The 25,012-nt window shown below is 35.1% G+C and overlaps 1 protein-coding gene across 1 annotated transcript in view; it reads right to left on the bottom strand.

The window, feature by feature from the left end:
* EYS (eyes shut homolog) overlaps window positions 1-25,012 on the bottom strand; it is a 1,726,005-nt gene that overhangs the window by 354,705 nt on the left and 1,346,288 nt on the right. Inside the window, exon 30 of the mRNA XM_059941649.1 lies at window positions 14,350-14,493. Coding sequence (XP_059797632.1) covers window positions 14,350-14,493 — 144 coding nt within the window. The remainder of the gene's footprint in view (window positions 1-14,349; window positions 14,494-25,012) is intronic.

Below are 25,012 nucleotides of genomic sequence, written 5' to 3'. Positions count from 1 at the left end.
CTTTTTCTTCTCTGATTGCTGTGGCTAAAACTTCCAAAACTATGTTGAATAATAGTGGTGAGAGTGGGCAACTTTGTCTTGTTCCTGATCTTAGTGGAAATGGTTTCAGTTTTTCAGCATTGAGGACAATTTTGCCTGTGGGTTTGTCATATATGGCCTTTATTATGTTGAGGAAATTTCCATCTGTGCCTACTTTCTGCAGGGCTTTTATCATAAATGGGTGTTGAATTTTGTCGAAAGCTTTCTCTTCATCTATTGAGATGATCATATGGTTTTTCTCCTTCAGTTTGTTAATATGGTGTATCACGTTGATTGATTTGTGTATATTGAAGAATCCTTGCATTCCTGGAATAAACCCCACTTGATCATGGTGTATGACCCTTTTAATGTGCTGTTGGATTCTGTTTGCTAGTATTTTGTTGAGGATTTTTGCATCTATGTTCATCAGGAATATTGGCCTGTAGTTTTCTTTCTTTGTGACATCTTTGTCTGGTTTTGGTATCAGGGTGATGGTGGCCTCGTAGAATGAGTTGGGGAGTGTTCCGCCCTCTGCAATATTTTGGAAGAGTTTGAGAAGGATAGGTGTTAGCTCTTCTCTAAATGTTTGATAGAATTCGCCTGTGAAGCCATCTGGTCCTGGGCTTTTGTTTGTTGGATGATTTTTAATCACAGTTTCAATTTCAGTGCTTGTCATTGGTCTGTTCATATTTTCTATTTCTTCCTGGTTCAGTCTCGGCAGTTTGTGCATTTCTAAGAATTTGTCCATTTCTTCCAGGTTGTCCATTTTATTGGCATAGAGTTGCTTGTAGTAATCTCTCATGATTGTTTGCATTTCTGCGGTGTCAGTTGTTACTTCTCCTTTTCATTTCTAATTCTATTGATTTGAGTGTTCTCCCTTTTTTTCTTGATGAGTCTGGCTAATGGTTTATCAATTTTGTTTATCTTCTCAAAGAACCAGCTTTTAGTTTTATTGATCTTTGCTAATGTTTCCTTCATTTCTTTTTCATTTATTTCTGATCTGATCTTTATGATTTCTTTCCTTCTGCTAACTTTGGGGTTTTCTTGTTCTTTCTCTAATTGCTTTAGTTTGAAGGTTAAGTTGTTTATTCAAGATGTTTCCTGTTTTTTGAGGTAGGCTTGTATTGCTATAAACTTCCCTCTTAGACCTGCTTTTTTTGCATCCCATAGGTTTTGGGTCGTCGTGTCTCCACTGTCATTTGTTTCTAGGTGTTTTTTGATTTCCCCTTTGATTTCGTCAGTGATCACTTTGTTATTAAGTAGTGTATTGTTTTGCCTTTATGTGTTTGTATTTTTTACAGATCTTTTCCTATAAATGATGTCTAGTCTTACAGCGTTGTGGTTAGAAAGGATACTTGATACGATTTCAATTTTCTTAAATTTACCAAGGCTTGATTTGTGACCCAAGATATGATCTATCCTGGAGAATGTTCCATGAGCACTTGAGAAAAATGTGTAGTCTGTTGTTTTTGGGTGGAATGTCCTATAAATATCAATTAAGTCCATCTTGTTTAATGTATCATTTAAAGCTTGTGTTTCCTTATTTATTTTCATTTTGGATGATCTGTCCATTGGTGAAAGTGGGGTGTTAAAATCCCCTACTATGATTGTGTTACTGTCAATTTCCCCTTTTATGGCTGTTAGTATTTGTCTTATGTATTGAGGTGCTCCTATGTTGGGTGCATAAATATTTACAATTTTTGTATCCTATTCTTGGATCGATCCCTTGATCATTCATTATGTAGTGTCCTTCTTTGTCTCTGTAATAGTCTTTATTTTAAAGTCTATTTTGTCTGATATGAGAATTACTACTCCAGCTTTCTTTTGATTTCCATTTGCATGGAATATCTTTTTCTATCCCCGCACTTTCAGTCTGTATGTGTCCCTATGTCTGAAGTGGGTCTCTTGTAGGCAGCATATATACAGGTGTTGTTTTTGTATCCATTCAGCCAGTCTGTGTCTTTTCGTGGGAGCATTTAATCCATTTACATTTAAGGTAATTATCGATATGTAATGTCCTATTCCCATTTTCTTAAATGTCTTGGGTTTGTTATTGTAGGTGTTTTCCTTCTCTTGTGTTTCTTGCCTAGAGAAGTTCCTTAAGCATTTGTTGTAAAGCTGGTTTGATGGTGCTGAACTCTCTCAGGTTTTGCTTGTCTGTAAACGTTTTAATTTCTCCATCAAATCTGAATGACATCCTTGATGGGTAGAGTAATCTTTGTTGTAGGTTTTTCTCCTTCATCACTTTAAATATGTCCTGCCACTTCCTTCTGGTTTGCAGAGTTTCTGCTGAAAGATCAGATGTTAACCTTATGGGGATTCCCTTGTTTGTTATTTGTTGTTTTTCCCTTGCTGCTTTAAATATGCTTTCTTTATATTTAATTTTTGATAGTTTGATTAATGTGTGTCTTGGTGTGTTTCTCCTTGCACTTATGCTGTGTGGGACTCTCTGTGCTTCCAGGACTTGATTAACTATTTCCTTTCCCATATTAGGGAAGTTTTCAACTATAATCTCTTCAAATATTTTCTCAGTCCCTTTCTTTTTCTCTTCTTCTTCTGGGACCCCTATAATTCGACTGTTGGTGCATTTAATGTTGTCCCAGAGGTCTTTGAGACTGTCCTCAGTTCTTTTCATTCTTTTTTCTTAATTCTGCTCTGAAGTAGTTATTTCCACTATTTTATCTTCCCGGTCACTTTCCCGTTCTTCTGCCTCAGTTATTCTGCTATTGATCCCATCTAGAGTATTTTTAATTTCATTTACTGTTTTGTTCATCATTGCTTGTTTCCTCTTTAGTTCTTCTAGGTCCTTGTTAAATGTTTCTTGTATTTTGTCTATTCTATTTCCAAGATTTTGGATCATCTTTCTTATCATTATTCTGAACTCTTTTCCAGGTAGACTGCTTATTTCCTCTTCATTTGTTAGGTCTGGTGTGTTTTTACCTTGCTCCTTCATGTGCTGTGTTTTTCTGTCTTCTCATTTTGCTTATCTTACTGTGACAAACACAATCTTAGTTCTCAAGGAATAATCATTCAGTGAGATGATAGGAGTTTTATTAGATAATTATTCAATGTAAAAAGTACTATAGTAAAAATATACATTATTTTCCACAGGCTGAGGATTGCATAGTGTTAACAGCATTAACTTGACATGAGATTTTAACTTCTGACTTTGTTTCTTAATAACTATGACCTTAACTGTTTTCAACCTCAGTTTCCCAATAGGTTCTAATGGGATAATGAGATCAACTAATTGTTAGATTTTCTGTGATCATAAAATAAGATAATAAATGAAAAGTGCCTGGCACCTGCTGAGTATTTATAACTTGATTTATTATTATCAATTATTTATATTTTAATCTTAATATGTCTCATAAGAATTGGAATGGTAAAGAAATATATAAAGAAAAACAAGAGAAACATTCCCCTTTCTGCCAGCCCATCCTTCATCCCCCTTTGAGGTATTCTTTACTATCATTTATACACATACAAAAATGTGTATAGCCCTAATTTTATTTTTAAAACAAATAATATAATAAATAGCTTTGCTCACTTTTCTTTTCACTCAACAGTAAATTTTAAATATCTGTCCTTGTAGGTACACAGATTTCTCTCTTTTTTAACATTCTTAATTGAAGTATCACTCACACAGAAAATCACACAAATTTTAAGCATATAGCTTAGTGAATTCTCACAAAGTGAACTTGCTCACACAAACACCACCAAATTAAGAAAAAGAAAATTTTCTGCATTGTCAGAATTCCTATTGATCAGTGCTCCCCTCTTCCCTCCACCAAATGGAACTTAGATCCTGATGTTTAACAATAGCAATAGTTTTGCTTGATTTTCATCTTTATGTTAGTGGGATCATACTTATATGTTCTTTAGCATCTATTTGCTTTTGCTCAATATTATGTTTGCGAGATAGCATTCACCCTTCATTTCTACTGCTTTATAATATTCTATTAAATGAATATTCACAATTCAGTTATTTTTTCTTCTATAGATGGAAATCCACCCACCCTGTTTTCGGTTTTTATAAATAATGCAGCTATGACAATCTTGTATGTGTCTTTGGTGTTGAAGTGCATACATTTCTGTTTTGTATATACCAGGAGTTAAATTGTTCTGTCACAGAATATGACTATGATTAATTTAGTAGCTACTACCAGTTTTCTGAAATGATGTTCTAACTCCTTACCAACAGTATATGAATGTCAGCTGTTCCATTTTTTTTTTAACCATTAATTGGTTTGATCACATTGTAGATTTTAACTATTCTGTATTTATTATTCTGGCTTTAATTTTTGTTTTCATCATATTAGAGAAGTTGAGCATACTCTCATGTTTAGTGGTTATTTTGATATCGTCTTTTGTGACTTGTCGGGTTGTGTGTATTTCTCTTATTTTTGTTTGGTTGTTTGCTTTTTCCTTATTGATTATAGAGTTATATCTATGTATATATGTAATATTTATATAGATATATATACATACACATAAAAGAGCATACAAACAAGCTCTTTGTCAGCTACATATATTGAAAATATCTTCTCCAATCCTGTAGATCATCTGGCCATTCTCTTAGGAGTCAATTTTGATGAACATATGTTCTTAATTTTAGTATGGGTAAATTTACCAGTTGTTTCTTTTGTGGTTATGATTAGTACTTTCTGTATCATCTTTAAGATATCTTTGCCTGCCTCAAAGTCACAAAGTTATTTTCTTATATTATCTTCAGTAAGCTTTATTTAACAGCTACACTCTCCTGAGAATTGACTTTTGTGTATGATGTGAAGTAAGGGGTTGTGGTAGGTTGAATAATAGCTCCAAAAGATATTCATGTCCTAATTGTTAGGAACCTGCAAATATTAACCTTATATGGCAAGGGAGACTTTGTAGGTGTGATTAAATTAAAGATCTTGAGATAGGGAGATTATCCTGGATTATCTGGTTGGGTCATAAAATTAGTCACGTGTCTTTTTAAGAGAGAGGCACAGGGAAATTTGAGTGGAAGAGGACAAGTTATGTGAGTATAGAAGCAGAGATTGGAGTGATGCAGTCACAAGCCAAGAAATGCCAGCAGCCACCAGAAAAACCTGGAAGAGGCAAGGAATAGCTTCTCCTCTGGAGCCTCTGGAAGTAACCAGTCCTGCTAACAACTTGATTTTAGTTGTATAAGACACATTTTATACTTCTGGTTTCTGTGGTTTTAAACCACTAAGTTTATGGTAATTTGCTGCAGTAGCCATAGGAAATTAATACAGGGTCAATTTTTATTTTTTCTCTTTTGATTTCCAATTGATCCAAAATCATCAAAGCAAATAATTCTCATGATGTATTTACTGAATTTTCAGATATTTGTGGAATATATATTTTTAAGTTTTTAGTATCCCCATTCTCTACTCTTTACTTTTATTTATTTTTGTGAATATATACATTTAAGATAATGATTTTGTTTTTTTTTACTCAAACAATATAAAAAATACTTGTGAAAGTGCACTAAAAACTGAAATTACAACCCTCAGAAATGGCCAGCAATTGGAGAGAGTGTGGAGAAAAGGGAACCCTCCTACACTGTTGGTGGGAAGGTAAATTGGTATAGCCACTATGGAGCACAGTATGGAGTTTCCTTACAAAACTAAAAGAGTTATCATGTGATCCTGAAATCCCATTCCTGGGCATATATCTGGAGAAAGCCATAATTCGAAGATACATGTGCCCCAATGTTCACTGCAACAGTATTTACAATAACCAAGATATGGAAGCAACATAAAAGTTTGTCAACAGATGAGTGGATAAAGGTGTGGTATATATATATATATATATATATATATATATATATATAATGGAATATTGCTCAGCTATAAAAAAGAATGAAATAATTTCATTTGCAGCCACATAGATGGACCTAGAGATTATCATACTAAGTGAAGTAAGCCAGACAAAGACAAATATCATATGATATCACTTATATGTGGAGTCTAAAAAAATGATAAAAATGAACTTATTTATAAAACAGAAACAGACTCATAGATATAGAAAATAAACTTACAGTTACCAAAGGGGAAAGGTAGGGGGGAATAAATTAGTAATTTGGGAATAACATATAAACACTACTATATATAAAATAAATAACAAGGACCTACTGTATAGCACAGGGAACTATATTCAATATTTTTAATAATGTATAAGGGAAAAGAATCTGAAAAAGAATATATATATACTTATATATATGTGAATCAATTTGCTGTATACTTGAAAGTAACACAACATTGTAAATCAACTATACTTCAATAAAAAATTAATTAATTAAAAAAAGAAATGGCTAGCATTAATATTTGGCAAACACTTCCATAGATACAAAGGCTGATAACTGGATAGACGAATATGTAGAGAGAAACTTTTTTTTTTAATTAGAGCAAAATCATAGTGTATATGGATTTTAAAATGAAAATTATATTAAATCAGTAGTTCTCAAACTTTTAGGTCTAAGTACACTTTAGCACACTTAAAGTCTACCAAGAATCCCCCAAAAGCTTTTGTTTACATGGTTTGCATCTTTTGATACTTACTGTATTAAAATTTAAAACTGAGAAAGTTCTCAAATATTTATCAATTAGTTTAGTTAAAAATAACAATAATAAAATCCATTACATGTTACCTAAATAAACATATTTTGTGAAAAGTATTATATTTTCCAAAAAAAAAAAAAAGAAATAATCAGAGGAGTAGTATTATTCTATTCTTTTGCAAATATATTTAATGTAATGCTTAATAAAAGACAGCTGGATTCTCATATCTACTTCTGTATTCAATCTGTTGTGAATTGTTGCTTTGGTTGAAATATACGAACTCTAGCCTCACAAAGAATGTAGGTGTAATGGAAGCCTTTTTAAATACAGACAAATTGGACAAATGGTAGTTCCTTAAAGTTTAGTTGCAAAGTGGAATCTGAAACTATATTAATGATCTTTACATACTCTGTTACATTAAACTTCCATTGGTCTTTCTTGCACTTTGAATGGATATTCTACATGTGCATGATTTTGTAACATCATGCATTGACTATTTGAAAAATGTTGGTTCACTGGGTTAAAGAGATCTTTCAAATGTTGACATATTTTATCATATAATATATTAATAAAGCATATTCATTGATATTACTACTGAACTCATCAGAAAGTATTGGGAAGCTCAGAAGCTCATTATAGAGAAGGTAAATTTTCTAAAATTCTAATTTTTCTTAGAAAGCTTGAGTTTTATCTTTGTGAACAAATATTGTTAGCTTCCTAACTTGAAATAACAGGTTTGCTTTGTTAATTTTTGAGAAAAAAATCTGTAGAATATGCAAGTCTGAATAACCATAGGTTATCTTTTAGTCAATTTTCAAGTCATGTTTTCATAATGTTACTTCAACCAGCAACTTAAAAAAATGCACATACGTTTTTCCTCAAGTCAGTTATTATACTTTAGTGTGTAGTATGTAGTATGTAGCAGACTTGCTTTATGTATACTTCCCCTTTTGTACATAGAACATTAAAGAGTTGTATATACAAGGACTGAGAATTTTAAAAGTGAATCCATTTTCCTGCAACATGAAGAACAATTTTTGTGTCTGCTCGTGCTTTGAGTGCATAGCGGAGTAGAACAAAATGACCAAATACAATTCGGTGCCACAGCCATGACCCGAGGTGCCAGAAGTTTCATCCACTGTGACTTTTGTATCATGAGTGCAACTGTCAACACAGTGAAAAGACAAATGTCTTAGTTTTAGTAAAAAAAATAATTTTGATGTTATGGAAACTTGAAAGGGTGTTGAAGATACTCAGGGATCTGGATAAACTTGAACTATCTCTGTATTAGAATTCACATCAGTTTAAAAGAAAAAAAAAAAAAAAAAGAGAGAGAGACCAGAGTGAAACTAAAGGTATTGCTGAACCTCAGATAAATGTTTCTTTAACATCTCAGCAAGAAAGTCAGGAAACCTAGGCTATCTCTCCCTCCAGGCATCAGGCTCTAGAGAATGGAATAAAAGCAACACTCAGATCTCCAGGAATGGTTCAGAGAAAAGTGTCAGAAAAGACTGAAAGAATTTAAAATAGGAAAGAAAAAAATCTAGTTCACCCATTCAGTTTCTTGTCACCTTTCTTTATCTGTGAGCTATTTTGCAACTTTATAAGTTGGAGAAAATGAATAATAATTCAACTAATTCTTGTCTGTAGAAATGCATACTAACTGTGTCTGGTAAAATGCAATTGGTTAGTACATGGAGGTAGAACTGCTTTCCATCCCTTTGCAAGTTTGCTTCAGAATTCCTTAGTCTTTTTGTATGACTTTGCTCCTTGTATTCTCCTTTGAACTGGTTGTAGTATCTTACCAGTCCCCTCATCAATTAATAGCTTAAATAAAATCTCTGACGTGTTCATTTTATATGCCTTTTTGAAAAGTATCCTTTAACAAAGGAAAACAAGCTAATTTCAGTTTTTGAAATTATGAAGTATATCAGGAGAAATGATTCACATTATATTAGAGCAAATAAAACCAAAATCACCTCCAAGGAGAAAAATTTTCATCGAATACAACATGAATGGGGTACCAAACATGAATGACAGTTTGATCTGAGATCACGTATAAACAAATGATCAGAAGAGATTCATCATTTTGAATTAAAATAAAACTCAACATCATTCTTTATAGAATTGATGGTGATGAATACAGATAATATGTTTATTATATCAGGTATGTAGACAGTCGAGTTTGGAAATTTCCATAAAGTGACATGGATTTCTACCATCTCCCATAAAAGAAATAACACCATACATTTATATGGTACTTTGTATTTTTCAAAACACTTTTACGTACATTTTTTCAAACCTTGTGAATTTGATAGTAACAATTACATCTGCATGTTTCATAGTCAGACAGAAAACAGAAAGTTTCATTGACTGGCTCTATGTCGTACAGTCAGCTCACAACCGATTTGGGCTCAAGTCTTGGGTGATGTTGTTACCTCCTGATACTTGGATCAGAACTGCCTGTGGCAGCAGCTGATGGTCTCTTCCTTCCTGGTACCACCTTGGTGGCATGTGATAAAGACTGTTCTCCCAGCTTGCCCTGGGTTCTCCGCTGAACCCAGGCTCTTGCTGCAGCTCTAGAACTCCACTTTCCCCACTATCCTGAAAGGTTTGTGTTTGTCCATAGCAGCAGCAACCCAACAACAACCTCAGTAGCTCATGGTCTGCGGACATTGTAGAGCAGCATGTATGTAGGATGTGGTTGTGGTGAGCTGGCTGGTCCCTGGATGGACAGCAGGCAGAGCAGCTCTGGGGAGAGTGAAGGAGCCTGGCAGCAGGCTGGCATGAATAATTCATTATTACATGTTTCCCACGTGCTGCTGCAGAGTGGGCCAGTTTCTGAAATTTACAGAAAGCCTATTTTAATTTTTCCTAGCCTGCTAACTCTGCTTAACCAGTAAAAGAAAGTCATAATACCAGAGTCTTAGAGGAATGAATCCTCTTCATTTAGATGAAATGGACAAGAATGAAAACTAAAAATTGACCCAATTTCATCCCACTGCTGTCGCAGTCCTGATTCTAGACTTTTTCATGGTCAAATTTTTCTTTTCCACAGTGGAGATGTCTATCAAACGGTTGCAACATGAATGACACCCATTTGATAAAAATATCCTGGGCCTCCCATTTGTAAAGTCCTTCCTTGTCTGGCAGGCATGAGGGAAGAGGGATTAAAGCATATTTGAACAGATGTTTGAGCACTTACTGTACATTGCCGTATGCCAAACACTGTTTTAAGCACGTTAAATGTGGTAACTCTCTCAATCTTAAAACAACTTTTTAACATCTTTGGTATTGTTATTATTAATATTATTCCATTTTACAGAGATGTTCAGTAATGTGCCAAAGGGCAGAGCCAGGTAAAGTAGCTCCAGAGTAATTTTCCTAATCACTGGTTGACATCATTCTTGAGGTGGGCATGGCAGCAAGTTCAGTCCTGACTAGGCTCATTTCTTTGTTTCTGCCCCTTCCTCTGTCGACCAGGAGTAACCTTGTTCCTCACTGGTCCATTCTCTTATGTAATTACATCAGAACAGAGTTGAATTGCTCACTGATTTATTTATTCATAAATTTCAGTGATAGAAATAGAATCTAGTTGTTTTTAACACAATCGTCTATTTCAAGAGAAGTTTAATGAATCACATCGTTCTAGGTCAAGGGTTGTCAAACTCTGCCCCATGGACCAATTCTGCCATCTACTGGTTTTGTAAGTAAAGTCTTTTCGGAGCACAGCCACATTCATTTATTCACTTTTTCTATGGCTGCTTTCATGCTACACTGGCAGAGTTGAGCAGTTATGACAGACACCGTCTGGTCTGCAAAAAAATGTACTTTCTGGTTGTTATGGAAAAATTTGCCAACCCCCATTCTGTTCTTAGTTGTTTAAGCAGACCCAGGAAAAAGTTACGTTTGATTCAAACTATGTTTTGACTAAACCCTGAAAAATCTATACCCTTTTGTTGGAAGAAAATATAGCCATGTTTAACAGAATAGTTCCCTAAAATAAAGTTTCAATAACTACTAATTTTTTATTGTAACCACCAAAGTTGAGTAACTCACAAACAGAACTTTAAGAACTATTCTAATCATGTGCTGATCTATGCGAGGCCTTGGTTGAAGTACTGAGGGTGTGGGTGGAATAGATGTAAAACCCAACTCAGACATTGAGGTGTTCCCTAGTTAGAGAAGAGATATAAGCCCAGATTCCTGGTATGATGAGTCTCCACTCAGCCCCAGTCCTTACTGTGTACTCCTTTTAGAAAACTGTCACAGTCAGCTTCCTCATGGAGTTAGGCTCATAGGATCTTGCCATTGAATGGTGAGAAGCAGGACACAGACCACATCTTATTCATCTGTATACCCCTCCCAGGGCCTGACCGAGTGCAGTGCACTTTGTGGCACTCAGTTACAATTTGTTGAGTTTGACTTTGCTGTTGCATAGCGATGATATAATAAAGTGATCTCTAGGTGTCTTATGAATGGCCGTGCATGACTTCCTCCATCCCTGCTCTCAATCCCACTCTGTCCCTTCTCTGTCTGGAGCAAGCTCCACTGGAAGCTAGTAACAAGGGGAAAAGACATTCAGAGAAATTTATGCTACACATTGTAAAATTGATTTAAAAAAATGGAGCAAACTTTTTCTATGAGAAAATATGCTTCTTAATAAGATGTTGGGAAACGCTGTGGTATCTCACTGGTCTTGGCATAAAAGGTGTCTAATGAAGATATTGTGTGTTTTTCTGGGGAAGTCATTTTATAGAGAAAGACAGAGGATATGATCCTTCAGATTTAATTTTTTTCTTCAGCAATATCAAATATCTCTTCTACCAGCACTTCCTAAATGCACCAGAAAGGAGGCTTCAATATTCTTATCTAATTCTTAAAAAAACTATCACAACAGAAAAATTTTTAAACGTGTAATTTTGCTAAAGGTATGCAATATTGAATTGGAAGATAATTTTCTCCTGGTGTTGAATATATGATAGTATTTGGAAATTAAAAAAAAGGAAAATAATCTTATCTGTTCTATCAATTCCTACCTGGAATAAATTTCTAAGACCAGTCCTCTTGCTCTCTTTCTTAAATACAGACACTAAGTAATATAAAGATTATTTCTGAATTCTGTTCTTCCACTGGAGCTGCTCATGTAATTTGCCTCCTGCACCTCGGTTAGATGTCTTCTCCTAATTCTCAGATCACATCCTTCCAAAGGGCCTGCTTATTTCTTCTCACGGAAATAGCACAGAATGGATTCACCTGCATAGTAATAAATCCCATGACAAAACCTGACTGATGCTGCTCGCTGAACAGAGCTCATTTTCTGAAAGTGCACCTAAAGAGTTTTGTGTGGTCTCACCCCTTCTCCCATGACCTATTAGCAGCTCCTTTGACTGTGTTCCAGAATTCTGAATTGGTTCAGTGGCAGATTCAAAAAGCTTTCTTTTCATCTTGACTGCTGTTCTCAGAGCTGTCTCTCTCCCACAGAGAGTTCTTTTAAAAACTATCCTTTCTAAGGAATTTTACTGTAACCCCATAAGGATTCAAGCTTTATCTCCCTTTTGTTCCCTTTTCAACATCAATTAGTTGTTGAGGCAAACTGAGAAAAGATATAGCTACAGTTTTGAACTAAGAATATAATTCAAAACTGGCATTGGCTTATCAATCTAATATTTCTCTCTATCGTTTTCCCTTTAATAGGTGATGATACAAAGCAAAAATGTTCAATAAATGTTTGTGAAATGAAATTCAGTTTTTGCTAAAATGTTCAGGAATAGGGAAAAATAGCAAAGGTAAAAAATAACCCCTCTACCCCCCCAAAAAACCCAAAAACCCTTACACTGTAACATCTGTTTTAATTTCCTCACGACTTTTAATTGCCCTTACACATAATATACTGATTTCAAAGGAAAGAAAATTAGTCCTGAAGTCAAGTTAAGGGACACCTTTAAAACTGCGAGTGTCTAAATGAATCACGAATATCTTTGTGTTCATCTGTTGTGAGGCTTTTATGAGGTTGACAGATTCCAAGAGGAGTGAAGACAGCAACCCCATAAACCATTCTGCTGAGGTCTTCCCAAGAGTGTGGGATTAAATGATCACTTACACATGAACAAAAAGAACGTGCTACAGACAAAAATATTTTCTCCCTCCACAGGCTATGAAACTCCCTTGAGTAAACAGCTTCCACACATCCAGTGCTGTGATAGCAACAATTATGTAAGACAAAGACACAGGCTGCTCATTATTCCAAGGGCACTCTTTTCTCATTAATAATTTCTAGTTTGACTGTTTTAGTAGGTCATTGGCTACAAAAGGCAAAAGTAATTGTATGGCACTAACATCAGCTTAGGTTTGACCGGTTTAGAGCACCAGCCTGAACAGAGTGGACACACATGGCATGTATGTCTATGGACTTCAGAAAGAGAATGTTGAGTGGCAGTGTGGACGTGTGCCTGCAGCACGGGCCCAGGTAAGAGAATTCCCAGAGGTTGGCTGCTTCTTTGGCTATGAGCTGTTTTCAGTTGCTAAAAACACACTTTTCACAAGGAAACACCTTCCATATCTAGGTAACTTAAAACACTGCAAAGCCAGAAAATGACTTTGCTTTCTTTGCAGCTTTAAAGTATTATGTTTATATCTTTTGTTTTATGTTTTGTTTTGTTTCACCTGAAATGCACTATTACCTCCAAGTTTCATAGTCACCTATCACCACTTAGGTTTCCCATATAAAAATCAGTTTTTCTTTTATTATTTTCTTCTCTTTTTTTTAACATAAATAAATCAAATATTTTAAAGCTATCGTTTAAACATGGGTGCTTACACTCTTGGGAAATACATAATGCTGGCCTAGTTCTGACAAGTTAGTTTCTTTCTAAAATATAATATAAATTCCCAGTTTTAACTTAATGTTCAAAGCTTTTAACTACACCCAGTTTTCCAAAAATGCTTCTTTTAGGCATTTTTCTCATATTCAAGTAATAAAAATGTTTAAGTTTTGTTTAGAAAATACAGTAAGATGAATCAATTTTGCAAAATATTTCAAAGTGGAAGAGAAACTCATTTGGGAAATAATGAGCTGCCTTGCAGTGGATCATCTATCCAAGTACTGAAGACATTGTATCTCCAATATAGGGAACTATTAAAACTATGGTGTATTCATTTCAAAAGAGAAAAAACAATTGTCACATTTGTAATATTGCAAGCAATACACTTTAGTGGTATTTGCCCATGAGTGAAAGAGACCAGAATGTAGAGAACCCTGCACATGGAGGTATTTCCTTAAACAAATACTGTTAATACTACTTTTTTTTTTTTTGCCAGCTAATTTTAAGATAATGCTTAAAGAGTGATAAGAATTTTCCCAATTGTCAAATGAATACCAGCTTTGAAATACCTTTTTCCAAGTTACCAAGTATTGAATGCAATTCATGTTAGTTATTTATATTATAAAAATATGCTATCTGAAACATTTGCAGCATTACTGTTTCACTGCTATAGCCATATGCTATCAAATTTATATGCTTGCTGTATTCTTCTTTGCTGGTTCAGAGCCTGTTTGTAAGTCATGTTTCACTAAGTGACTCATAAATTAAAGAAACTGCAAAAGAAAACTAGAAAGAAACAAGATTTCTTTTTGGTAATACTTCATTCACTGGGCTAGAAAAGTTTTCCCAAAACATTTAAATGAATAATTCATTAATTCAGTAGGTTAACATTTGAGAAAGAAACATGACATATAGGAGGTCAAACATTTAAAACTCACTGTAGAGAATTGTTCCATTCAAAGTGCTTGTTTGTAGCGTCAAGTAGATGTTAACAATTTTGTTACGTTCCTTCCTCAGGGTTGTACAAAAAGGCAGTTCTAAGTAGGAATTCCCGTTGAAAGATGGAAAAAATAAGCCTGCATCTAAAAAAAAAAGTCATATTAATATATGTTCTGATAGCATTCTATTGCTAATCAAGTAGATGAGAACATAGCATTTATAGTTAACGTTCATATAAAACGATAACACTGGTATTTATAGATATTTGGTCAAACTTCAAGAAATTTAGATATATAAGTATAGTAAATTTGTAAAGTCATTGTCTCGAATAATTAACTGCCAGTCCATAGGAAAAAACTTTAAGCAAAAATTTTAGATGGATGAGAAAAACACCCTGATATTGTATTAAAAATGTGTCCCTGCATATGTGAAATAATAGTTTTCATTAGACTCTTAAAATATCCTGTGATACAAATGGCAGTACATCAAATTACACTCTTAAAATTCATGAATTTTATTTGATGTAATCATACCTCAATAAAAAGTAAAAAAAAGCCTGTGACAGGGCTTCCCTGGTGGCGCAGTGGTTGATAGTCTGCCTGCCAATGCAGGGGACGCGGGTTCGAGCCCTGGTCTGGGAAGATCCCACATGCCGCGGAGCAACTAGGCCCGTGAGCCACAATTACTGAGCCTGCGCGTCTGGAGCCTGTGCTCCGCAACAAGAGAGGCCGCGATAGTAAGAGTCCCGCGCACCGCGATGAGGAGTGGCCCCCGCTTGCCGCAACTAGAGAAAGCCCTCGCACAGAAACGAAGACCCAACACAGCCATTAATTAATTAATTAATTAATTAATAAAAATTAAAAAAAAAAAGCCTGTGACACAAAAAGATTAGAAATTTGTCTCATAGAGGTATTTTATTAATATTCATTAATATTTAGTGCTTGTCAATAATAATTAGATATTTTATAAGTAGTATTACTATAATATGCAAGGTGATTAATAATTTTTACAGTTATCCTTTTAAAATTATTCTTTAAATGAATTAATCTCATAAAATCTGGAGGCACATAAAATTTGGAAAGTATTTTATTGTCATATGTATGTATTTAGATCTATAGACTTGATACATTGAACAAGTGTAATATAATATATGGGAGGCTAGAACTTTATTTTTGTCTCTCTCACAATAGGGAAAATTTTCTCTGCCTCTGGATGAAAACTTGGCAGTCCCTATGAGTCCTACCTTCTTTCTAAGTTATACAATGATACAGAAACTAATCCAGGCTAAGAAATTTATCAACATTTAAATCTTCCTTCAGAGATATGACTTCTCCAGCTCCCTTCAACCAGCCAAGGCCTGCAGGGCACCTGTCACCTGCTGCCTGTTTTCTGGGCAGGAAGAAGCTGGTTCCTCTTCTTTTTCTTTTCTTAGGGCCTCCTCTCAAGCTAGATGCTGTTTCAGATACTTTGAGTTTTGCAGAAAGGGCAAAGTGGGCAGAAAAGAGAGAGAAGTTCATAGTAAAGTGTAGCTATTACAGCTGGCCATCAATACTGTTGTAAGCAGTCCTTTGCTCTCCAGGAAGAATAGATGTTTAAAACTGTTTTTCTCACAGTAGGAATGTCAGATAAAATATAGGGTGCTCAGTTAAATTTCAATTTCAGATAAACAACGCATAATTTTTTAGTGTATGTCTCAAACATTGCATGAGATAAACTTATACTAAAAAAGTATATGTTGTTTATTTGAAATTCAAATTTAACTGAATGTCCTGTATTTTAACCCTATGACTCATGAGCATTTGTGTAACCTTTAGACACACTTTGCCAGCTACAATTCCTAGGATTTTGGCTCCTCATTTCTAACTTGGTCCCCTCTGGTTTTTCACATTATATACAGACTCTTGCTGCTGACAACTACTTGCCTGTGTTGAAGCAAAAGTTGCACTGGACAAAGTGAAAGAGGCAAGGAAGACTTTATTCAAGGCTATTGCAATAGGGGAGAGAGGCCAGAACTCAGCTTTTCCTCAACTCCTCTGAAACAAAAGGTGGCAGATTTTTTAAGAACTGAGGTGGGGGGCCCATGGGCTACCTGTGTTGCTACTTGGCCCTACCCCCTAAAAACATAAGGTCTCTCATGTCTTCATCACAGAAGATAGTTTACAACTTGGAACAAGGCTCCTATCTGCCCACAGAGAAGGCCACTATCTTTCTTGATGATTGCATTTCAAAGAGATGATTCTGGGTCCCAGAAAAAGGCATCTCTGTTTGTCAAACTGGCAAGAAGATTTTAAAAAGATTTATATCTCAAAAGATGCAAAGAAAGAATTACAACGGAAAGTTTTCAATAGTAGATGCTCTGAGAAAGGTGAGGTCATGGGCCTAGAGTCAGGAAGAAGCTTCTCTAAAGTTCAGGCCAGCTGAGGAGAATGCCAAGGTTGTCTTGAGCACCTGACTAGGAAAACCACTGGGGCAGAACATCAAGTGAATCCAGGCCAAATGGCTTTCCTGAGGGGTCCATATCTAGGCCATGGTAGACATTTCCTTCCCTGCTGTCTATGGAGGTATAGTTAGTGGTCAGTTCTTCCCTCTTTCTCCACACACACAGACACAGACACAGACACAGACATACACACATGCACACACACACACAGGCTGCTTTGGCTTTTTCAGATATGAATGTATGACTCTGTTGGTCCATGATGTTCCTTTTTGAATGATAGGGTTTTAACTATCCTTAAACACTGTCAGATGTGATGGGTGGGAGAGGGTGAGGGGTGAGGTCAACAGTATAGCTTTCTACAAAAACATTTTTCTCAAAATCGTGTTTTCATGGCTTTAAAATCCGTTCTCCTCTTCAAATGCTGCCTCTTTTTATATGAAGAGTATTTCCTAGTCAAATCTTGCTTTTAGATATGGTACCTCATTTTGTTTACAACATTATAATCTGGTGTGTGAAAGTTTATTTTTAACATCCTGCTTTTGTCTATAACTTTGTATTGTCAGATACAAATTATATACTTTATCTATTAGCAAACTGATTTAAGGGAAAAGGGAAGAGCGAGAGGGACAAAGTAGGTATATAGAATTAACAGATACAAACTACTACTTATAAAATAGATAAGCAACAAGGATATATTGTATAGCACAGGGAATTATACTCATTATCTTGTATTAACATATAATAGAGTATAATATGCAAAAATACTGAATCACTCTGTTGTACACCTAAAACTAACACAATATTGTAAATCAACTATCAAGTAGTAAAAAATAAGTTATGTGGTATCATATATTTTACCATTCCTTGGCCTTCCATGCACAATCGTAATCTCATTGAAATTTACCTTCCTGGCTCTGTATTTTACTGGATCTGTTTTGTCAAAAGTTTTAGGCCCAGTTAGCAAATCCTTCTGTAGTGCTCACCTGCCTAGAAATCTCTGTAATACTTAAGACTTATTTTTATAAAAGTTTTCTCCTTCCTTGTCTCTTATGACACCACTACACGTTGACTGTCTTCCTACCTGCCTGACAGCTCCTTTCCAGATGGCCCTTTCAACCACTCCATAATGCTTAGTTTTCGAGGCTCTGTTCTAAGTCATCTAATCCATCTCTGTCTTTCCTGCTGCTCCTCTTCTCTTTTTTCGCTCTTGGCACCTACTCTCCCAGGCCTAGAAACTCAGCATGGTTGTCCACCCATCTCTTCTCAAACTAGTTGCTGCTTCCTGTCACCTCTTTCTTAGATCAAAACTTGCAGTGTTCCTTCTGCTACCACTGCCCTTATTTAAGTTCTTATTACATTTCAACTCAGTTGTTGGCAATGACTCCTTTCTAACTGGCCTTCCTTCCTACTGTGTCTGATAGCTGTCTTCATTGTGACATCATTGCTGTGACATCAACGTTAGTTGTAATTATCTAAGATCTTTGGTCAAAAACCTTCAGGAATTACAGAACTGCCCTGTTCCCTTGACCATTTTTCCTGACATTTGTTGGCACCAAGGAGCAACTGTGAGATGTAAGACCCAATGAGAGTAGGGGTGGGGGTATGGGGGTGGGATGTCTAAAAAAACCCACCCCATTTGCCTTCTGTACTGCTCATTCTCCTGTGGCAAGATTTGTGTTTGATTTATCTTTGCAGTTCCCTATGGCATGACGAGTTTTGTACATTTTAGGCAAAGACATTCTTAGACAAATAAAAATATAGCTAAAACTTTCATTTGTGGTAGTTCTGGAAAAAAAGGGACAGAAAGACATTCTTATAATTAAAATGGAATGAGGAAACTCTATAGAGATGGGGTTCTAACATTCTTCTTGTGGTTAAACTTTTCACATTGTTGATATATCCACAAGAAATTTTCTTTATATAAGGGTTCACATATGAATTAAAATATTTGGATACATAATCAAGCTTACATATTCTGAGAAGTAGTGAACTCACCAAGAGCAATAAAAGTATAATTCAATTTGCTAAAAAATGAATTCTGCATTGCTTTGCAGGAGAATAGCTACTGTATAATTTAGGTGCACGTGTCTAGCTTACATGCCTCCTTGAGCTTTTATTTCAGAGCTGACAGGTTTTACGAAAATTATGACAGGAAACAATTATGAACTATAAACATTTGCTATTGAATTGCTTTCTAACCATATTAATTTTCATTATCATCATGCTTAGTGGATATGTTGAAAAACAGAACTGCCCTGAATGTAGAAAACAAGACTAATTGGGGTTAAGTAGAGTGTTTTCCTGCTCCTTCCAAAAGCTTCTTCAGCAACGCTATTTGAATACACTCTAAATTTATTTTTCTTCCAATTATAAATGGAAAAAAAACCCAAAGGTTTTTTATATGGAAATATGTATTAAACATCTTACAAAATATGTCATATAGTAATTAATTAGTAGCTTCTGATTACAACATAGATATCTGTAACGTTTAAATGTATTAAAATCATATAGATTGATATAACAAAGTATATTAACTTTAACATGGTTAAAAAATTAAAAATCAGTCTGAGTCATGGGCAAATCCAATAAATTAACCCAGGAGAAAGATCTTTTAAATCCCTTAAATTATATAAAACTCTCAAATTGCCAAAGGAAGCTATGGAACCTCAGTACTGAATTTGAAGCACCTTATGTTAAAAATATGGATGAATTTAATTTTGATTGCCAAACGTATTTCTAAAGTATGAATCAGAACTATAGTCGGTTAATTGAAATTTATCCAGGAGAGCACCATGGAGTACTTTATGATAAAGAAAACACAGAAGAGATTAATACCTTTACTCTGAACACAATGCAGCTGAGAGCACAAGTGTTATTCATTCTGAATAGAAATGGAACACCTTGTCTACATATGAGGTGCACTCCTCTTATGTTGTATAAAGGTCTTCTTGATCTAACCCCAGAAAATGACATACTAACATACAGATAAAGCTACAAATACAGTGAATCACAAATTACCCATATACCTTTATTGTAATTCTTGGTATTAGAAGAAACATAATATTGTTTGCTATTGCTCCTTTATAATGGAAATAAATTTGATTTACTCAATAGACATTAAAAATTAGTACTATTGAAATGTTTTTCTTCAGTTTTCCTTACTTTCTCCAGAAAGAACATCATACAAATGCAATGCAATTATTAGTCTTGTTTTTAGTTTAAAAATACGATATTCCTTTTTTTATGATTCTAATTTTATTAAATTGTGTGATTAAAAAGAGTATCACCAGTCAATAAGTCCATGTATCTCTCTTACTGAAGAAGGATTCATCACTAAAAAATAATATATCTAACCAATAATATTCAAAGACACAAAAGTTATAATCATCTATATTATTCCAAAATTAAAAAAAATTAAGTTCTAAGGCCAATGAAATAGAATTAAATGCTATACATATTAATCATGAGAAACTACAGTGTCTTAAAGATTTATATATATATATAAAAGTATATATAGTACCTGTACTATTTATATATGTAATATCATCATAGCCCTGTAGAATAAGTAGCATATAAATTAATCTAAATATTTTTACATCATATATTTTCCTATTTTAGAATTATAAAAATTATTTTAGATTTGGATAGCCCAAGTCTCATGGAATAAATTATTACCTTTACTTGGATAATTTCCCCATATCAGACATTCACATTTATATTAATTCATAAAAGTTGATCAATTTGTTAAGTGCCTGATGAGAATTATCAATTACTCTTGTTGTTGCTGCTAGCACAGCTGTCGTTTTTGCTGCATCTACTTTTCTCCCCCATAGAAAGCACTTGCAAAAATCAGGACAGAGCTAACATTTCTCCTTTTGACCACTGCTACTTCATTCCTCAATTTGAAGCGTGAGGAGAGTTGCTCTGCATGTGACCGAAGCAATGCACAAGGAAACAAGGTGTGAAAAAAAAATTCTCATCCTTCATTGTCACAGCCAATCTAACAATACTATTCTTTATCCCTTGGTTTCTCTGTCAAAGAAGGGTTGATCATCATGACCTGCCCTTTGACCCTCTCAAAAATCTGAAGCTTTAAAGCTATAACCCTACCTCCTTCAAAATAAAACCAAGTAAAACATCGTTTAACACACCCAAAATACCTTCCACGCAGTAAAAATAAAGCTAGGACAAGAAAGATACAAAGACCCATCAATATCTCACACTGTACTTGACATGTTGTCATAGTAGCTACCAAGCTTTAGTCTATTTCTATACCTTTCCTTCACTTAGTTTAGAAAATTTCCCTGCGTGATCTCATTTGTTCCCACAACTTTAGCTACTTTCTAGCTTCTGAAAACTCTCAAATTATTATCTTTAGCACAGATAGCTTCTGACTTTATATATCCAACTGTCTACTATATAGATCCATTTGCAAGGAAAATAGGCAACCTGAACTCAGTATATCCAAAACAGTTTGTTGCTTTTTTTAAAAAATTTGATCCTCCTTCTCAATATCAAGTTGAAAATAGCTTCCTTATTATTACCACAAATACTTGCTATCTATTCCTATTACAGCCCTTATTAAACTGTACAGTGACATTTCCCTGTATGACTCACTATGTAATAGTTGTGAGTTCCTTAAATGTAGGCATCATGGCTTAATTTTTTTCTTCCAGTGTTACTGACATATAATTGACATATAACAACTGTATATTTAAGGTGTACAGCAAGGTGATTTGACTTACATATATCATGAAATGATTATCACTAGAAGTTTAGAGGACATACACAAGCTCATAAAAATACAAAATTAAATAAACAGAAAAAAGTTTTTCTTGTGATGATAACTCTTAGGGTTTATGCTCTTAAAATCTTTCATGTATAACACACAGCCGTGTAAGTTATATATATCATGTTGTACATTACATCCTTAGTACTTATTTATCTTGTAACTGGAACTTTGTACCGTTTGACTGCCTTTATCCAATTCCCCATCCCCCCACCTATGGTGACCACAAATCTGATTTTTATGTGAGTATTTTTTTGGGGGGGATTGTTTTTGATGTATAGTTGACGTACAACACTATGTTAGTTCCTGTTACACAACATAGTGATTCCATATTTCTATACTTTTCAAAATGATCACCATGATAAGTCTAGTTACTATATGTCACCGTACAAAGTTATTACATTATTATTGACCATATTCTCTACACTGTAAATTTCATACCCATGACTCATTTATTTTGCAGCTAGAAGTTTTGCATCTTTTATTCTCCCTTACCTATTTCTCCCCTCCCACCAACGACTTCCCCTCTGGCAACCACCTGTTTGTTCTCTGTATTTTTGACTCATTTCTGTTTTGTTTTTATTTTGTTTTTTAGATTCCACAATAGATGAAATCATACAGCATTTGTCTTTCTCTGCCTGAGTTATTTCACTTAGCATAATGGAATCTAAGTCCATTCAGATTGTTCCAAATGGCAAGATTTCATTCTTTTTTTATGGCTAATATTCCATTGTACATATATACAAGTACTTTTTCTTGATTTTAGTATTTAGTACATCACATTTATTAAGACATGTAGACAGAGTAGAACTTTTGACTGGTCTCTTTTCTGCTTTTTTGTTATGTTGTTATGTCCTGAACTTTCCGCATCAAAGTCATTCAAAGAATCTAATATACCAGTACTTCTTTATCCATTCACCTACTGATGGCACTTAGGTTGCTTCCATATCTCTCCTATTGTAATTAATGCTGCAGTGAATAGAGGAGTGCATATATCTTTTCTAATTAGTGTTTTCATTTCCTTCAGATAAATGCCAAGGAGTGAAAATTTGTGAATAATTTGCTACTGTACAAACTTTGTTAAATCAAGATTAAAGACCTTCATGACAGATTTCTTTCAGTGTTCACATTAGTGGCTTTGTATACAAAGATGCTGTGATGGAGCTGTACGCTATAATTTATTGTAAAAACTGGTAATGTGTCCATAAGTTTTGTTTCCTCTGGTTGTTGCATTTTGTTTATGATGTGGGCATGGCTGGTGCTTGTGGGCATGGCTGGTGACCAGGGATCCCAGGGCTGGTGCTGGCTTGCTGGTGGGTGTGTAGTGTCCTGATACAGCAGGCTGTGCCACTGCAGTATCCTGGGGCTAGTGTCCACCTCCTGGTGGGTTGAGCCAGTGATCAGGGGATCTCGGGGCTGGTGCCCATCCAGTGATCTGTGAGCCTGGGTCCTGGGGTTAGTGCCAGTACACTGGTTTGCTGAGCCCTCTGGTGGACAGGCCTGGGTCCCAGGGTGGCTGTGGTCTCACTGTGTCTTAAGGCAGCCAACTGCTGGTGGGTGTGGCTGTGTCCCACCTTTAGCTCCTTGACCTGAGTTGTCCCAGTACTGGTGCAGATAGATTGGTGGGCAGGGCTGGGTCCTAGCATAATAAACTAGAAGGGGGATTCCAAAATGGCACTTGCCAGGGCCAGTGTCCATGAGGTAGAATGATTTCCCCAAAATGCCTCTCTCCAGTGTCTATGTCTGCAGGGTGAGCTCCAGTTACCTCCTCCCTCTCCAAGAAACTGTCTAAGATCAGTGGGTGGGTCTGACCCAGACTCCTTAAAATTACTGCTTCTGCCCTGGGTCCTGGAGTGTGTGAGATTTTGTGTGTGCCTTTTAAGAGTGGGGTCTCTTTCCCACAGTGCTCAGGCTCTCCTGAAATTAAGCCTAACAGGTCTTCAAAGCCAAACGTTCTGGGGGCTCATCTTCCTAGTGCAGGGCCCCTGAGTTGGGGAGCTGGATGTGGAGCTCAGAACTCTCATTGCTTGGGGAGAACCTCTACAATTGTAATTGTCTTCCCATTTGTGGGTTGCCCACCCAAGTGTGTGGGTCTTGACTATTCTGAATCTCTGCACCTCTGATGTATCTTGTTGTGGTTTCTTCTTTATATCTTTAGTTGTAGAAGATCTTTTCTGCTAGTCTTCAGGTCTCTCTCATCAATAATTGATCTTTAAATAGTAGTAATCTTGGTGTGCCCATGGGAGGAGCTGAGCTCAGGGTCTCCCTACTCTGCTATCTTGGCCACTCTCCCTATCACAGTTTAATTTTTTGTGTTGCCAAACAATAATATAATTTTGGCAGATATTCAATACATGTTTGATGAATGAATGGACATACCTCTAATATTTTGTTTTGAATTTTAATTTTAGAATTTCCATCTACCTAGTTGTTCAAATAACAATCTTGCATAGTCATCCCATGTTTTTCTTTTGGTCCCTATCCTCCCACACCCACTTCATTCATCTTATCAGTTATTTAATTCTATTGTTTTTCCTTCAATTGTAATGCCTTCTTCATCTCCTGTCTGTATTCTTCCAAATACTTTCTAACCAGTTCTCATGACTTCAGTTCCTCCTTTGTTCAATTCCTATTAAATATATCTTATTTAAACACAAATTTGATCATATTATGTTACTATTTAAAAGAGTCTTCAATGGTCCCTGGTTGCTAGCAAAATAGTCACCTTTTAGTTTGGCATATAAGATCATTCTTAACTTGCCTTCCAATATTTTATAATTTTCCAGATTAGCTATATGCTACCCACACTATTCTATTTTGCATTTTGAACATTCATTATTTAATTTCGCTTGCCTCCTTTAATGCATCTGGTAATTGGTCTTTGTCTTTTCTTGAATCATTTTGGTAATTTTATTTTTTCCAAAAAAATCATCTCTTTCGGATAAGTCTTCAAACATGTTGCCATTGACTTACATAGAACATTATAAAACTTTTAATGCGTACTTTGTCTATTTCTATGTCCCTATGTTTTTATTTAGTCTCTAATATATGCATTTTCTCCCTTCCCCCTCAGAATAACCTTGCCCAGTATTTGATGGCAGAGGAAGTCTGGGCTCCTGTGATGCTTCAGTTATAGTGGCTCCACTCTGTTCTGATTTCTATATAAGGTTTATGAGTAATAGTTTGCTCAATATGTTTGAAAATCATTAATCTAAGGTAAGATACATAGAAATTCACAAGTAAATCTACAATTAAGCTTCCACGTCCCAGACCTCCACTTTGCTCCCCAAACTTGCTCTTATCATGGGTGGGGTGATCAGGCACTGAGTATACAACTCATGCTGTCTAAGCATGGCTATAAGATGGACATAAGAATGATAATTTATTAATTTAAAAATATAACTGTCATATGGATTGGGATACTGACTTTTTA

Source organism: Balaenoptera ricei, chromosome 12 (assembly GCF_028023285.1).
Source record: "Balaenoptera ricei isolate mBalRic1 chromosome 12, mBalRic1.hap2, whole genome shotgun sequence".
Taxonomy (NCBI): Eukaryota; Metazoa; Chordata; class Mammalia; order Artiodactyla; family Balaenopteridae; genus Balaenoptera; species Balaenoptera ricei.
The sequence above is the reverse complement of the archived record's forward strand: the minus strand, read 5'-3'. Positions and strand labels throughout refer to the sequence as shown.